This window comes from Tasmannia lanceolata, unplaced genomic scaffold, assembly GCF_043159265.1.
Source record: "Tasmannia lanceolata isolate RefF3 unplaced genomic scaffold, GAP_Taslan_0.1 ptg000012l, whole genome shotgun sequence".
Classification (NCBI taxonomy): domain Eukaryota; kingdom Viridiplantae; phylum Streptophyta; class Magnoliopsida; order Canellales; family Winteraceae; genus Tasmannia; species Tasmannia lanceolata.
The window spans coordinates 26,361,597-26,378,136 of NW_027518689.1; the positions used below are offsets into that span (position 1 = coordinate 26,361,597).

Genomic DNA, 16,540 nt, shown 5'->3' on the forward strand with positions numbered 1-16,540 from the left:
TGTGGGGATCGTCCAACTCACATCCTGACTGACGTAGATCCAACTGTGGATAGAGGTCGGCTTACCTTTGACCATCTTTACATCGGCCCGTTGGCTCAAATAAACCCAGCCGGGGTCCTGATGCGCCTTCAGAGATGCGCACCTCTGGAACAGCTTCAAGGTCGAAGACTAGTTGAGCTTTGACTTCACTATGTATAATAAGCAGATCAAAATCCGCTTGGAGTTCAACGCCACTTGAGCCAGGTCGAGACCATAGAATTCTAGAACCTCGGCGACGAATGGGTCAATAGGACATCAAAAACTGTCCTTCATTGTCTCCTCATACACACACATACCTCTCGGAGAGGTGGTGATAAGCCCGATCTCCCTCTAGAGCTACTCGAAGCCTAAACCAATCAGAGATACAATACTTGACCCTAACATAGTCCAGTCTCTCCTGGGTTAGGTGCTAGACTCGTTCACGGCAGCTACGTTGTATGTTGGATTAACATTCATGCGACGCGTACCTCACGCAAACCGCCTACCTCTAAAGGACTACTCAATTCGGCATCATCAACATCATCCAACTCGGCCCCATCAGGAGCATGAAGACAAGCTCCATAGACACCGTCTTGGCCTAGCTCCATAATTTCGTCGTCTACGACCTGAATCGAAGTTTCTTGACCTAAACTAAGGGCCAAATCGGATATGGTCGCCTCTGACGAGGTACTCCTGGAGGGAGAACCCTTCGACGACGAGCTACCAGATGAAGAACTCGAACTCGACGGGACATAAGTAAATGTAGAAATTAAAGACGAAGTAAAAGGGGAAAAAGGTGTATTAACGTCCCAAGAAGAAGGAACCTGAACTCAAGATGGCGCTACGAAAAGAAGATGAGGACGAACTGAATCAGAGAGTAGAGAAAAGGTGAAATGAAGGAATGAGGAAAAGAGAGCCTCCCTACCCTTTTATAAACCAGCAACGAGGAAACCAACGGCCACGATCGCGACTATCCTACTTCACGGACCAGATCATGCCACGTGTCACCCCACTGAGGGGTGTAATTAAGAGGCACGAACCACGAGGATCTGCAACCCTTCGACTTCCCACCACTAGAAAGAACCAAAATAAAAAATTTATACAAGTGGGAGAGTTCATTTGAAATCCAGATCGTCCACATATCAGCCGAACTAAATGGTGTAGTCACTAAACGACAAAAGTTTAGTCCGTATGAAATCCAGATCGTCCAACATATCAGCCGAAATGGATATGGCGCAATCGTTAAAAGACAAAAGTTTAGTCCGTCTGAAATCCAGATCGTCCAACATGTCAGTCGAACTGGATATAGCGCAATCGCTAAACGACAAAAGTTTAGTCCGTCTGAAATCCAGATCGTCCAACATATCAGCCAACTGGATATGGCGCAATCGCTAAACGACAAAAGTTTAGCCCGTATGAAATCCAGATCGTCTAACATATCAGCCGAACTGGATATGGTGCAATCACTAAACAACAATGGCTCTGCATCTTGTGCTATTGGGTCGACTGACCGTCTCCTCTAGCAGGATCGAGACAAAATAGCCAGGCGGAGCTCGATAGAGCAAATTCACATTGATTCACTACTTCTAAAGCCCCCCGAAGGCACATACGCATGCTCCACTGCTTGACCCTTTATTTCTCAATCGTTCCCGCAAATGGGACCTCCGAACGATTCGTTCGGTTATGCATCAAACCAAGATCATGTGTCGACTATTGAATTCATATCGACTTGATAAATCAAACGAGTGATTATTCAAACTGATATTGAATGAAGCTAAAGGAGTTGCGCGTCCTGAAGAAGGGAGCTGCGAGGTATGGCCAAACTCCATTTGAAATCCAAATCGTCCAACATATTAGCCGAACTGGATATGGCACAATCGCTAAACGACAAAAGTTCAGTCCGTATGAAATCCAGATCGTCCGATCTGAAATCCAAATCGTCCAACATATCAGCCGAACTGGATATGGTGCAATAACTAAACGATAAATGTTTAGTTCATTTGAAATCCAGATCTTCCAACATATCTGTCGATCTGGATATGGCGCAATCACTAAACGACAAAAGTTAGTTCGTTTGAAATCCAGATCGTCTAGCATATCAGCCTAACTGGATATGGCGCAACCCACTAAGAGTACAAAATCCCGGTCGTCCAAGTTCCACCTCATCCTTAATTTGGCCGAGCTAAACAGTAGCCGATCTCAAAGCCCCGACAGAAGTGTACCAGCCAAAGTTCATGAGCTGAGATGCTTCGACCAAGGTAAACTAGCTGAGCTACCCGAAACCGACCTGATAAGGCTTATATACCGCGACAAATCTTCTTCCTTTCCCAGCTCGAAAACCGACCAGAGGAATCAGGGGGCAACTAATGGGGACCAAAACTACCACCCAATTGCAAGGCAACAGGTAGCAAGGGATAATCATGGAATTACACCTCCTAAGGAAGGTTTCAAAGCAAACCCTTGCCCAACTGCAGGTTGACATCTATTTAGGGGCATTTAAGTATTCTCACACCAACACCTCAACTATCAATAGCCCCATAAGTCTCAAAGGTAAGGGTTCCAATCCCAAAATTTACTATTCATAGTATTTCTTTCCTTATCTGTTGCTGATCACTGACTTAAGCATCGGAGGGCCTTCTTGGAGAACTCAGTCCGAGTAGGTCGTCTGGCCGTTTGCTATCGTGCATAGGTACCTCACTTCTTCCAAGGCCACCTCAGCAGATCTCCAATTTCTGCCCGCAACAACCACACTTAATGGTTTTTATAATGGAACTAATTTTATTAAAACTTCTTTGTTTTGCTGTTCATCAGTTTTTGGGAGTTGTAACACTTTATAATATCTGATTATACAACCATAAAAAATAAAGAGAAATTCCATTATCAAGACAAGTGCAGCGATCTTTTCGCTTTCAAAACTTTTATTATATTATGACTCCTTCAAGGACCATGATTAAGTTTATTTTTCTAAGCCAAGAAACATAAATTCTAGCCTTGCCGAAAAATCTGGATGCTTACATACTTTGTCAGTTTTCTCCAGCACTTCATCGTCATTTGGATGGAAGTATATCTTTCCACCTCTATAAAGACCACAAACTACTGCCTGGTAACAAAAACATATAGGCAAGAGTGATCACCTGAAAAAAAAACCTAATTTTTTGAAAGCAATAGTTAAGATTGGAGGAGATTTTTACCTCTTGAAATCTACGTCTCACATGCTTGTACCTAAATCCTTCCAAATTATGGAAGCTGCAAAGATTGAATACATCTTCTGCAAAAAAAAAAAACAATAATTATGATTCCGGTAGAATTTTACTGATTGTAAGCCTCTATACAAAAGGAAATGAGAGAAGATTCTGGTAGTAAGCCAAAAGAAATGAAGTAAAGAAGAAAACATTATTTACAACACTTCTGGAATATATGCAATTAGTTCCATTGTTGATCATATGCATAAGCTTCCACAGACAAATGACTAATAGCAACTTTACAACTTGGGAAAATGAATTATCCTAACATGATAAGAATGGGGCAATAGCATCGAGTATGTAGCTACATATAACAAAACTTGAACACCCTTTTATGACCAAATTGTAATCCAAATTAACTTTTCCAAAGTTCTTGACCAATCTGAACTTTTGTTTCCCCATTATTGATCGAGCTTTAAAACCTAAAATTTCTTGATCCTTTCAGCCTGAACTGCCCACCAACCCAACCTCGAAAATCCCTAAATAGGACTTCTGATTCAACCGCACGAAATTGTTGAAGTAAAAGAAAGAAGGAAGAGTCTGGGCGAAGATCATCCAAGATTTAGAATAGAGGAGCGATGTGATTCAAAAAACTAAAAATAAACAGATGCTCAACAATCATAAACAATGTTGGCAAGAGTGAACAGCGAACCAACAACCACAAACAAATATCCACTATTAGTAACCAATAATAAAAGTCCAACAATAGTTAACAGAGAAACAATTCATGCATGAATGGTAGATGTCAACAAGCAATCAATATTTCCACCTCCCACAAGACAACACAAACAATACAGAAATAATATATCTCAAGACTGCATTCACAAAAATTGATCACTATCACATTCCATAGATCTCATGCTATTCCAGTCACAACTAGAATAAAATGAGAAAAAATGCTGCTGTGAACAATATATTATTCGGGGAATAATAAAATAACAAATACCCCAAACCATGAATATAAACTGTCCAGAAATTAGATTTGAAGCAAATATCCAATATAATAAGGATTGGGCTAAGGTCAGATGGGAATTCATCCCTACCAAAATAAGTACCTTCATGTTGAGGTTGATGCGTAAAGCTATTCCGGTAGATGCCAAAGTCGAAGAAAAATACATAGCCTTTGCATCTATGTGCAATTGTTGTCATGAAAGTAGTATTGAAGATAAATCATCTCTTTATAGAAAGCAAGTAGGGAATTGAACTATGGAGATACTTTTCCAATGTCCTCGACATTCCTTTTATTTATCTTCAATCTTTAGAAGGCAGGCTCTTACAATGGCTCAGAATATCTAAGAACACTGATTCTCTTTTCAAGTTCATTATTAGAATCCTTCCTTCCAGATTGTTATGGGAAATTTGGAAGGAGAGGTGCAATTGAAGGATGGAAATCAATTATTTTAATGTAGCTCACATCAGATGCAACGTGATGCATTGGTTACACCTTTTGGTTAAAGAGTCCAAACCAATTAGAAGATGTAGCTTCTTGGAAAGCTTGGCTGCGGGAGAAGGTTTTGCTGGGGTAGGAGGTATTGATAGAGATTATCTTGGCAAGCTTGTTTTTGCTTTGCTCATTTCTATGGTATATTGTCGAATATGGTAGCTGAAACTAGAGCCTTATTGATGGGCTAAGATATTGCAGAACTTTAGGCCTCATCAATATTTGGATAGAATCTGATAACCAAGTCCTTGTTAATCTCATTAAAGGCAACAACAACCATCCATGGACTTATCTAGGGCGGTCTGGAGGTGGCGCACCTCAGCTCACTCAAGGCGGCTTGGAGTGCTGGCGGCCTAGAGGGCCAAAAGGTAGGTCGGCTTGGAGGTCCCCCTCCCCCTAAGACATTTTGGTTGGCCTATCTAAGGTGGTCTGGAGGCCCTTACTGTCACGCCCAAAACCGAGTTTCCGGTCTAGGCACATAACAACGCCACATATTCATCAACCCATGAATATGTAAGGCATTCATGCTGGAACCATGCAAATAAACAGAGCCACTAAAACAAATAACTAATTAATTAACTATCGTTAACTGTCAGAGTAATCAATGCGGAAGCTAAAATCTCTTGTCCAACGGACTACATCAATTAAACCAAATTATATAGCTAAATGTTCATTCCAACTAAAGCTATTGTCTGAATAACTGAAAATAATAAATCCTAAACTGTCGCCCTTGCTCACTCCCAAGCCCGTGAAATCAAGCATCTACTGTTCTCCACCTGTAACATAGAATGCGTGGAATGAGCTAATGCCCAGTGAAATAAACATGTCTACACTAATCGCATAATACCAATTAATAAAAAAAGAATAATTGGCAATATATGTAAATCTGTAACTGGCATAGCAATCTAGCTAGCAAAACTGTATAAATGGCATAACCATGCATAACTGTAACTGTGCCTGATGCTTAGTGTAGTGAGACTAGTACTGCTAGACTACATAGTCAACGGAACCTGCCTACTAACACGTAGGAAGCCGAATCCCAACGATCTCGTACAAGATTTCACTCTTGAAAATACCGCGAAAGGTGATACTGCGGCTTGATCCGTGAGTTTCTTTCGACGGTCTAGAAAAAGTCTCATACACTAGTAACCAAGCCTAACACTCTGTCTCAACGGACATTAACTGTTGCATCTTTCCTCGGATAACACCATATCCTGATGCAAAACTATGACTATAAAAGTCTAACTGGCACATACGTGCATATGGTAGATCCGACTAGGAGTCGATACCATACTATGATATTGACCCTCGTGTACACTACAACAGTCAATATCAATCAAAACATGCATAAACTTTGCATAATGAATCACATTCAATAAGTAGAATAACTGTGGTAGAACAAGTCTACTCACCTGTGGTACTCGTATGAATCGTTTTCCACGAACAAGATCCTTAAATCAATGCGTAGTATCACCTACAGTCCATATTAATCACCAAGTAACGTCTTGGATCAATATTTATATCCTCCGGGGCAGATCTATGCCCTCAAAACTTATTAGAAAAATCTTCAAAAAATCAACCCTTCCTAGTGTGTTCGGGCGTCCGAACCACCCTCTCGGGAACCGCTGAGATTTTTCTCCTCTCGGATACCTCTCGGGTATTCGTATTCAGGAGCCCGACCCTTGCGATTTGGGTTTTTGTAAAACCTACAAGAACACAAGTTTTCTTCCGGATTCTCTACCTGAAAACCCTTCTTTCTTATTCCTCTCAAACATGTTAAATACCTTAACAAGTTATTTATTAATCTCTTTAATTGATTAAGGTATCTAACGTGAAAGAACGCGAAGATTTTTGAGGAAAAACTAATTCTCCTCCACCCTAATCAATGATTCTTCAATCGAAGAACACAAGGCTTGGTTTAATCACCATAAATATACTATAATCTTTATTCTCAAGAGATTTGAATCTCTTTAGAGAGTAAAATAAAGCATAATCATATTTTAATTTTAATTGCATACCTGTTGGAAGATAGATTCCTCACTTTTCTTGTTCTCCTCTCCCAAAAGCTCCACACAATTTCTTTTAGGGTTAAAGTTCCAAAATCTATAGCCTAAGGGTTTATTTATAGAGTTTTGCTTTTAAGAGTCTTAACTCTGCAAGCTTTTGGAAACCCTAACTCTCTCTAATTGGGAAACTAACTATTTAATTAATATTTAATAGTTTTATATTCTCGGGACAAAAATACCCTCTCCCCAAATCGTTTCCACGTTGGGACGTTTTGGGGTATTTCATTCTCCCCTCCTTATAAAAATTTCGTCCGTGAAATTTAGCACTAGATGCATACCTGAGAATACATGCGGATGCTTCTCTCGCATTTCTTGCTTCAACTCCCAAGTTGCCTCTCTTTCTGAATGGTTGCTCCATTTGACCTTGACGTATGGAATTGTTCGACGCCTCAAAACTTGATCCTTCCAATCCATTATTCTTTCTGGTCTTTCGTTATAGGTCAAATCTTCTCTGGGCTGAGCGGGACTTGCTGGATAATATGACTCGGGTCTGAGACATACTTCCGAAGCATCGAAACATGGAATACATTATGAACACCCGCCAATGCTGGTGGTAAGGCGAGCCGGTAGGCTACTGTCCCGATCTTCTCAAGAATATCAGATGGTCCCACAAATCTCGGATTCAGCTTCCCTCGGATCCCAAACCTCATCACTCCTTTGGTAGGAGAGACTTTCAAAAACAGATGGTCACCGGGCTGAAACTCTAAATCCCGCCCCTGGTATCAGCATGGTTTTTCTGTCTAGTTTGAGCTGTCTTAAGGCGCTCTCTAATTAGAAGTATTTTCTTTTCCGCTTGCTGTACCAGTTCTGGACCCAAGATTGCTCTTTCTCCAACATCATCCAAGCAAATGGGAGACCTGCATTTCCTTCCGTACAATGCTTCATATGGTGCCATCTGAATACTGGTATGATAACTGTTGTTGTACGAAAACTCAAACAGAGGTAATTGTTTGTCCCAATTACCCTTGAAATATATAGCACACGCCCTCAACATATCCTCGAGGGTCTGAATAGTTCTTTTTGAGTGTCCGTCTGTCTGCGGATGGTATGCTATACTGAAATCCAACCTGGTACCCAAAACTCTATGTAAGCTCTGCCAAAACTGTGACACAAATTTAGGATCTCTCTTTGACACGATCGACACTTGAACTCCGTGTAACCTTACGATTTCGTCAACATACCATTCTGCCGTCTGCTCTAGAGTAGTAACTCCCACTCCTTAAGGCAAATGGGCCGACATTGTCAACCGATCAACAATCACCCAAACTACATCATTCTTCTGTAGCGTCCGAGGTAGCCCTGTCACGAAGTCCATCGTGATACACTCCTACTTCCACTCAGGGATAGGGAGTGGTTCTAACTCTCCTACCAGCCTCTGGTGTTCAGCTTTCACCTGCTGGCATACTAGGCACTGTGCCACATACTGTGCTACCCCACACTTCATATTGTTCCACCAGAAATTCTCTTTCAAATCTCTGTACATCTTGATACCTCCAGGATGAATCGAATATCCCGAATTATAAGCTTCTTCCATGATCTCTCTCTTTAAATCTGCATTGTTTGGCACACACACTCTGTTACCAAACCTCAATGATCCATCCTCATGGACTCTGAAATCTATCTGTGCTCCAGACTCTATTACTGTTCGAGTCTTCTGAAGCTGCTCATCACTTGTCTGGCTAGATTTTATTCTTTCTAGCAAAGTTGGTCGGACTCGTAGGTTTGCCAATTGAGCCCTTGGCTCAAACTGCATCACCATAATTACTAACTTTCTCAGATCATCCAAGATTTGTCTCTCATCTGTGATCAAAGCTGACAATTTCCGTTGTGATTTCCTGCTTAAAGCATCGACAACCCCATTCGCCTTTCCTGGGTGATAGCTAATCGTCAGGTCATAGTCTTTTAGCAACTCTAGCCATCTTCTCTGGCGCATGTTCAACTCTTTCTGAGTGAAAATGTACTTCAAACTTTTATGATCAGTAAACACCTCGCACTGCTCTCCATAGAGATAATGTCTCCAAATCTTGAGTGCAAACACGACTGCAGCCAACTCCAAGTCATGAGTGGGATAGTTTTGCTCGTATGGTCTCAACTGTCTGGATGCATAGGCCACAACTCGGTCATACTGCATCAACACACACCCCAGGCCACTCCTGGATGCATCACTGTATACGACGAAACCTCCACTCCCTGATGGTATAGTAAGCACTGGAGCTGACACAAGTCGATCCTCAGTTCCTGAAAACTCTTCTCACATTTATCGGTCCATGTAAACTTGGCACCTTTGTGAGTCAACTGCGTCAATGGAACTGTAATACTTGAAAATCCTTCAACGAATTTCCTGTAATAACCAGCCAATCCTAGAAAACTTCGTACTTTTGATACGTTGGTTGGCCGGTTCCACTCTACTACTGCCTGGATTTTCTTAGGGTCTACAGATACTCCGTCTTTGGAAATTACATGCCCAAGGAATGATACTTCTTCGAGCCAAAACTCGCATTTATTTAACTTGGCATACAATTTCCGCTCTCTAAGGGTCTGTAGGACAATCCTTAAATGCTCTTCATGTTCTTCCCTTCCCTTAGAGTATATCAATATGTCGTCAATGAATACGACCACAAACTCATCTAAATGAGGTTTAAAGATTCTATTCATTAAATCCATAAAAGCTGCTGGAGCGTTCGTCAACCCGAATGGCAATACTAAAAACTCATAGTGGCTATAACGATTTCTAAACGCAGTCTTTGGCACATCCTCTGCCTTGATCTTCAATTGGCGATAACCAGATCGAAGGTCAATCTATCCTTGGCAACGGATATTTATTTCTAACCGTCACCTTGTTCAATTCCCTGTAGTCTATGCAAAGTCGCATGCTACCATCTTTCTTTTTCACAAATAGAACAGGTGCTCTCCAAGGCGACACACTTGGTCTGATGAACCCTTTGTCTAGCAATTCTTGCAACTAAACGCTGAGAGCTAAAGCCATTCGATAGGGAGCCTTTGAAATAGGTCTCGTGCCAGGCACTAGGTCAATAGTAAACTCTATCTTCCTATCTGGTGGCAATCCAGGCAAGTCCTCCGGAAAAACATCCGGATTCCCCCTCACAACTGGAATGTCCTGTAACTTAGGATCTCTTTAACTGACATCTTTCACTGAAGCTAAGAACCCTTGACATCTATTCCTCAACAACCTTCTAGCCTGTAGGGCAGAAATGACTCGAGGAGGTACTACTCTCACGTCTATATATAAAATTATACATAAACAAATTATATATAGATACACATATACTTGTATTCATATATCGTTTCCCATGTAATCCCCACTCTCACGTCGAGTATGTGTTCTAGGTGTTTAAGGTCTCTAGGTTTTCAAACCTATGCTCTGATACCACAAAATTGTCACGCCCCAACCGAGTTTCCGGTCTAGGCACATAACAACGCCACATATTCATCAACCCATGAATATGTAAGGCATTCACGATGGAACCATGCTATTCATCAACCCACATATCGTTAACTATCAGAGTAATCAATGCGGAAGTTAAAATCTCTTGTCCAACGGACTACATCAATTAAACCAAATTATATAGCTAAATGTTCATTCCAACTAAAGCTATTGTCTGAATAACTGAAAATAATAAATCCTAAACTGTCGCCCTTGCTCACTCCCAAGCCCGCGAAATCAAGCATCTACTGTTCTCCACCTGTAACATAGAATGCGTGGAATGAGCTAATGCCCAGTGAAATAAACATGTCTACACTAATAACAAAAGGGTGATGATATTTTCACCCCCCTGCAGTAGTTACAACCCCCCCCCCCCCTTATAATGTGATTTGACATAAAGTTGCCCACTTTTCAAGTCAAATCAGGTTATAAGGGGGGTGTGCACTTACTTGCACCCCCCTGCAGTACTTGCACCCCCCAACGATCTCGTACAGGATTTCACGCTCGAAAATACCGCGAAAGGTGATACTGCGGCTTAATCCGTGACTTTCCTTTGACGGTCTAGAAAACGTCTCGTACACTAGTAAGCAAGCCTAACACTTTGTCTCAACGGACATTAACTGTTGCATCTTCCTCAGATAACACCAAATCCTGATGCAAAACTGTGACTATGAAAGTCTAACTGGCACATACGTGCATATGGTAGATCCGAACTAGGAGTCGATACCATACTATGAATATTGACCCTCGTGTACACTAACACAGTCAATATCAATCAAAACATGCATAAACTTTGCATAATGAATCACATTCAATATGTAGAATAATTGTGGTAGACCAAGTCTACTCACCTGTGGTGCTCGTGTGAATCGTTTCCCACTAACAAGATCTTTAAATCAGTGAGTAGTATCACCTACAGTCCATATTAATCACCAATTAACGTTTTGGATCAATATTTATATCCTCCGGGGCAGATCTATGCCCTCAAAACTTATTGGAAAAATCTTCAAAAAAATCAACCCTTCCTGGTGTGTTTGGGTGTCCGAACTGGGCGTCCGAGCCACCCTCTCGGGCGCCTCTGAGATTTTTCTCCTCTCGAATACCTCTCGGGTATTCGTATTCAGGCGCCCGACCCTTGCGATTTGGGTTTTTGTAAAACCTGCAAAAACACAAGTTTTCTTCCGGATTTTCTACCCGAAAACCCTTCTTTCTTATTCCTCTCAAACATGTTAAATACCTTAACAAGTTATTTATTAATCTCTTTAATTGATTAAGGCATCGAGGAAAAACTAACTCTCCTCCACCCTAATCAATGGTTCTTCAATCGAAGAACACAAGGCTTGGTTTAATCACCATAAATATACTATAATCTTTATTCTCAAGAGCTTTGAATCTCTTTAGAGAGTAAAATAAAGCATAATTATATTTTAATTTTAATTGCATACCTGTTGGAAGATAAATTCCTCACTTTTCTTGTTCTCCTCTCCCAAAAGCTCCACACAATTTCTTTTAAGGTTAAAGTTCCAAAATCTGTAGCCTAAGGGTTTATTTAGTCTTGCTTTTAAGAGTCCTAACTCTGCAAGCTTTTGGAAACCCTAACTCTCTCTAATTGGGAAACTAACTATTTAATAGTTTTATATTTTCAGGACAAAAATACCCTCTCCCCAAATCGTTTCCACGTTGGGACATTTTGGGGTATTTCACTTACCCCTAGGCCGCCAGATCGGCCCCTTCAGAGTGGTTTGGAGGCCCCTTCGATGTGCGCAGGACGAGTTGGCGGTGTACCTTGACTGGATCAGGGCCGTTACCAATGGGTCTTGGCTGAGGTGGGTGGTGTGCGCTGGATGACTTGAGGAGGTAGAGGTGCGGCAGGTGCGTGCTGTACTAACTGAGGAGGCCAAGGGATGGCACCTCAGTCAATTTACCTCGTTTGAGGATGGCACTGTTGGATGAACTGAAAGGTCAAAGTGGCCAAGGTGCTTGCTGTGCAAACTGAAGGGCCAAAGTGTCGGTGCATTGGATGGAACCCGCACTGGGTGAACCAAAGGGGTTGGAGAGGCCGAGGTGGGTGGCACCTCGGTCTATCCATCTCACACATAGGACAATTGCTCCCAAGATCATCTGGTCGGCTCGCGCCAGAGGATCCGAGGAGACCGAGGTGCGGTTGGTTCATACCGAAGGAACTGAACCGATCTGAGTGAGCCCCCCCCCCCCCCCCCCCGCGCCAATTGTCGGAGGTCTTACCAGTGAATAGGACGCCGTCGATTCCCCTTGAGATTCAGAACAGCTGCTCAGATGGCGCGCGGGGGTCCCACCATCAGGTTTCAAATTTCAAATTCTCAGGGGTAAGAAGTGGAAAATTACAAGACGTCCTCCCCAAGTCTTCCATGAAAGGACAGCTGGGTGTCATCCCAAGGTTTCAAAAGCCTGCCTTTGGCTTATCTTGGAATAGAGGCTTCAGTGCAAATTTATCTAATGTCAGACTAAATCTAGAAGCAGGAAATTTGACTCGGAATTCTAAAAGCCTTCCCTGCCCTTCCACCTTACCTGTGGCATGCTTGGTCTCAGGATAGGATCCTTGGGTTTCCTCCCTCCCTGTCTTGACTTGTTTTATCTGAGTGTTTTGGAGGTCTTCCCTTGTGGCGTGTCATAAAAAAGATGTACGTCAGTGTTATATGGATATCAAGGAAGAATTAAAAGATTTGTCAGATTCAGTAGGCCAATTAATTGTCTTTTCTTAGATCTGATGTTAAAAGCTCTAGAGTTTTGGCGTGTGGAGGCTTTTTCAATGTGCTGTCCCTTAAAGAGAATGATTATAAGATGACAGAGTACATACTAGGGTCCTTATATCGATACATATGTAAAATTAGGATTTTTGTCTTTATATTGGGCACTTGAAAAGGCAAAGATAATTAGTCAGGAAGTTTAAAGGGATCATATCTGAGTAAAATTCCAGGTGGGCACCCTGTGTTTATGGGGACGGTTATTAGTTACAGTGCCTGGGGCCTAAAACTCCTCGGCAGTTACCTTTCAGTCTGTCATCCTTGGAATCACTTCTCAGATTGTCCGGAGTATGGATCAGAACCAACCTTCCCGCTCTTCCCCCTCTTCCATTGTAGGACCAAGTAGGAAATGGAAGCGGTCCTCAGATAGGGAGGAATTCCTTCTTCGTTTCAGGGGACTAAGCTATAATGAAGAAAATGCTTCAAAATCCTCTCCAACACTCAGAGAGGATATTGGTGCATTCTTGAAAAAGAAACCCATAAACCCTTGCACAAACACCCCCTCTTTGTCAAATTCATGATGGAAGAAATACAAGAAAGGAGATTGAATTGGGAAACAAAGAAAGACGATGGACTTCGAAGGCTAGAGGATTGGATGTCAAGCGCAGCGGATTCGGAAAAATTGAAATTGAATGAGGAAGACCAAGCTTCCAATGAGGAATTGGTCCTTGGTGAATTCCTCTCCACTCTGGAAGATTTGGAGAAATGCTCAGGGTAAGGAAGATTGTCTCTATGTCCACGTTGATCTCATAGATATAGCAGGAGCCTTTTGGGTGTGTTTGCCTCTGCTGCTTTTAACTTCTGGTTTTTGTTTCTATTGGCGCTAACTTGAGAAATGGGCTTTGCCAAAATTTCAGTTTCCGTGAGGACCGAAACGCATTCCGAAACTGAAATTCGAAACCATGGTGATTGGCAAGCCAAAAGCGACACAACCCGTTGTGGACTGGAAACCAAAATTGATGCTGGGTACATGGTTTTAAATTTCGGCTGAAACGCTTCGTTTTGGCCAAAATATTTCGGTTTCGTTCGCGACCGAAACGAAATTTACATGAACTCGTTTCTTTACAAGATTTCGGCGAAATTTCACCGAAATTTGAAATTTCGTTTTTAGCCTTTTATACAAAATTTTCACCGAAATTTTAAAAAAGTCCACCGAAATTTATGAAATATTCACCGAAATAGCCAAAATTTCCACTGAAATCGCCGAAATTTACACCAATATTTTAGACATTTCAGTCGAAATTAAAAAAAAAAACGAAATCAGTCATATTTTTACATGATTTCGGCCGAAATTTCGGTCCGAAACCGAAACGTTTCGGCGACACCGAAACCGAAATTTAAAACCTTGGCTGGGTAGGATAGGCTCAAATTCCTTGTTGAGCAATTGCAGATGCAACAGACTCTAGTGCATGTACCTTCTTGTCCTACGACAGAGGTTTTGGGGTTTCTTCTGTTATTGAGACTCTTGTCATTATTAGGGGTGAAAACGAGCCGAGCCGAGCTTGGCCAGGTTCGCGAGGCTCGTTAAGCTCAAAAGCTCGGCTCGGGCTCGAACCAGGCTCGGGCTCGGCTCGGTCAGGCTCGGCCAGGCTCGCGAGCCTTACCGAGCTCGGGTTATATTAAGTTCACACCCCTCATCTTCCCTGGACAGCCCTATCTAGTGTAATTTGACTACTTTTTTTACACTATGGGGGGTGGTCCAAGTAAGAAATGGGGTTGAAAAATGAAGTGACATATTTTGCCTCCCCTTGTCACTCCCTGGACAACCCTTTTAGTGTATATATTAATATATAATATATATATTTAAATATATTAAATTCTTAACGAGCCGAGCCTGGCCTACATCGGGCTCGACTTGTTAAGCTTAACGAGTCTGGTGAGCCGGCTCAGCTCGGCTCGTTAAGGATTCGAGCTGAGCTCGAGCGAGCTTCCGAGCCCAAGCCAAAATTGACACCCTTAGTCATTATTGAGGACCTGACTGTAACGACCCCAATTTGGGGCAAATTTTTAGACATGAAATTTTTTTTATATAAAATCCCAAAATTCAAATCGCTACCTCTAAAAGGTAAACATGCTGACACACATCTATAAATTACTATTTGTATTTCTTTTTGAAATTACAAACCATCATCACTAAAATCCAAAAGTTTCCTGTGAAGGATAGCTAGTCAAACCATGGTTGCCAGAGCGAGAATCGAAAGCGGGAATCAAAACGGAAATCGAAAGCGGGAATCGAAGGCTCCCAGGGAAGAATCCTACTCAAGGTTGCCAGAGCGGGAATCGAAAGCAGGAATCGATACGGGAATCGAAGCGGGAAACGAAGGCTCCCAGGGAAGAATCCTGCTTCCTTGAGTCAAACCAACAAGGCCACCTGGTCGAACACTCTTCCCTCGATCCCTTTATGCTCCCTTATTTTGTGTTCATGTCATCATGTCAATCTACAAAATCTGTATGTAGTCACTTAGTCAGAATGAGCTGAACAAGATCCCTTAGTGAGCTCACATAATAAGAGTACACAGTAATGAAGTTGCATTATAACAATGATCCTTATGTCAATGAACAGATAGGCAACAACGTGAATAGAGACACGAAGATCGAAATAAGAGCATGAGGAAGATAGTCAAAAGACATAAGAACATACAAAGAGGATACCAATGGATCATGGTAGAGATAAAATAACGCAAGAACAGAAACCTCGTATAGGTGGGAAAACATATATAAGTACTGTAAAAAAAATCACATTGTATACCAAAGTATACGGTCTCAAATCCGAATCATCATATGTAAATACACGGGTCAACATACATCACATACCAAAGCATGTGGATAAAAATCATCATTTATATATATATATATATATATATATATATATATATATGGGTCAAACATCGCAATACCGAGGTAAGGCGGCTCAAAGTTATCGTGTATATGCATACGGTAAAAAAATAAAAAGATCATAAGAAATTATTTCAAGTGGTCAATATTGCAGTTCTAAACGAAAGACAATGAGCATGAACATAGGAAACATAACTACAATATCAAAACCATTAAAGGAACTATTATTAAATGATCCAACTTTCACTTGCCTTGGATTTTTTAGTGTAAAGAGATGATGTAAAATAGCTTTAGGTATCAATTGAAAAGTAGTCCTGTAAATATGACATATCACAAGGGTGTCAATTTAACATTCTAGTGTCACAACTCTTTGTTAACTCAATTATTTCTTCTCAACCTTCTTTTCTCTCATTTCAAATCTAATCTTACACATAACTTCTTATTTTAAAGGACTCTTTTCGTAATTATACTGTTTCTATCACCTTCTTCCCTTTAGAAAACTCATTTAGGCTTCAATTCACATCTAAGTGTTGATTTTAAATGGGAATCAGCCCCCCCCCCCCCACACACACACACACACACTATATCTTCCATGCAAAACCATATAAACGTATTATATACTAATTATAGAATAGGGTTTACACAAAACAGTCCCAAAAATCATCATCTAAGGCTTAAGTAACTCATCATTGAATCCTATGCTTCCTAAA

General features: G+C 41.4%; 1 protein-coding gene across 2 annotated transcripts in view; it reads right to left on the reverse strand.

Moving 5' to 3' along the window:
* LOC143887765 (ion channel POLLUX-like protein, putative (DUF1012)) overlaps positions 1 to 16,540 on the reverse strand; it is a 156,432-nt gene that overhangs the window by 47,922 nt on the left and 91,970 nt on the right. For both annotated transcript variants that reach the window (XM_077391940.1, XM_077391939.1), the window contains 2 exons: positions 3,210 to 3,286; positions 3,038 to 3,118 (listed from right to left, as the gene is read on the reverse strand). In XM_077391940.1, the coding sequence (XP_077248055.1) occupies positions 3,038 to 3,118; positions 3,210 to 3,286 (158 nt within the window). The remainder of the gene's footprint in view (positions 1 to 3,037; positions 3,119 to 3,209; positions 3,287 to 16,540) is intronic.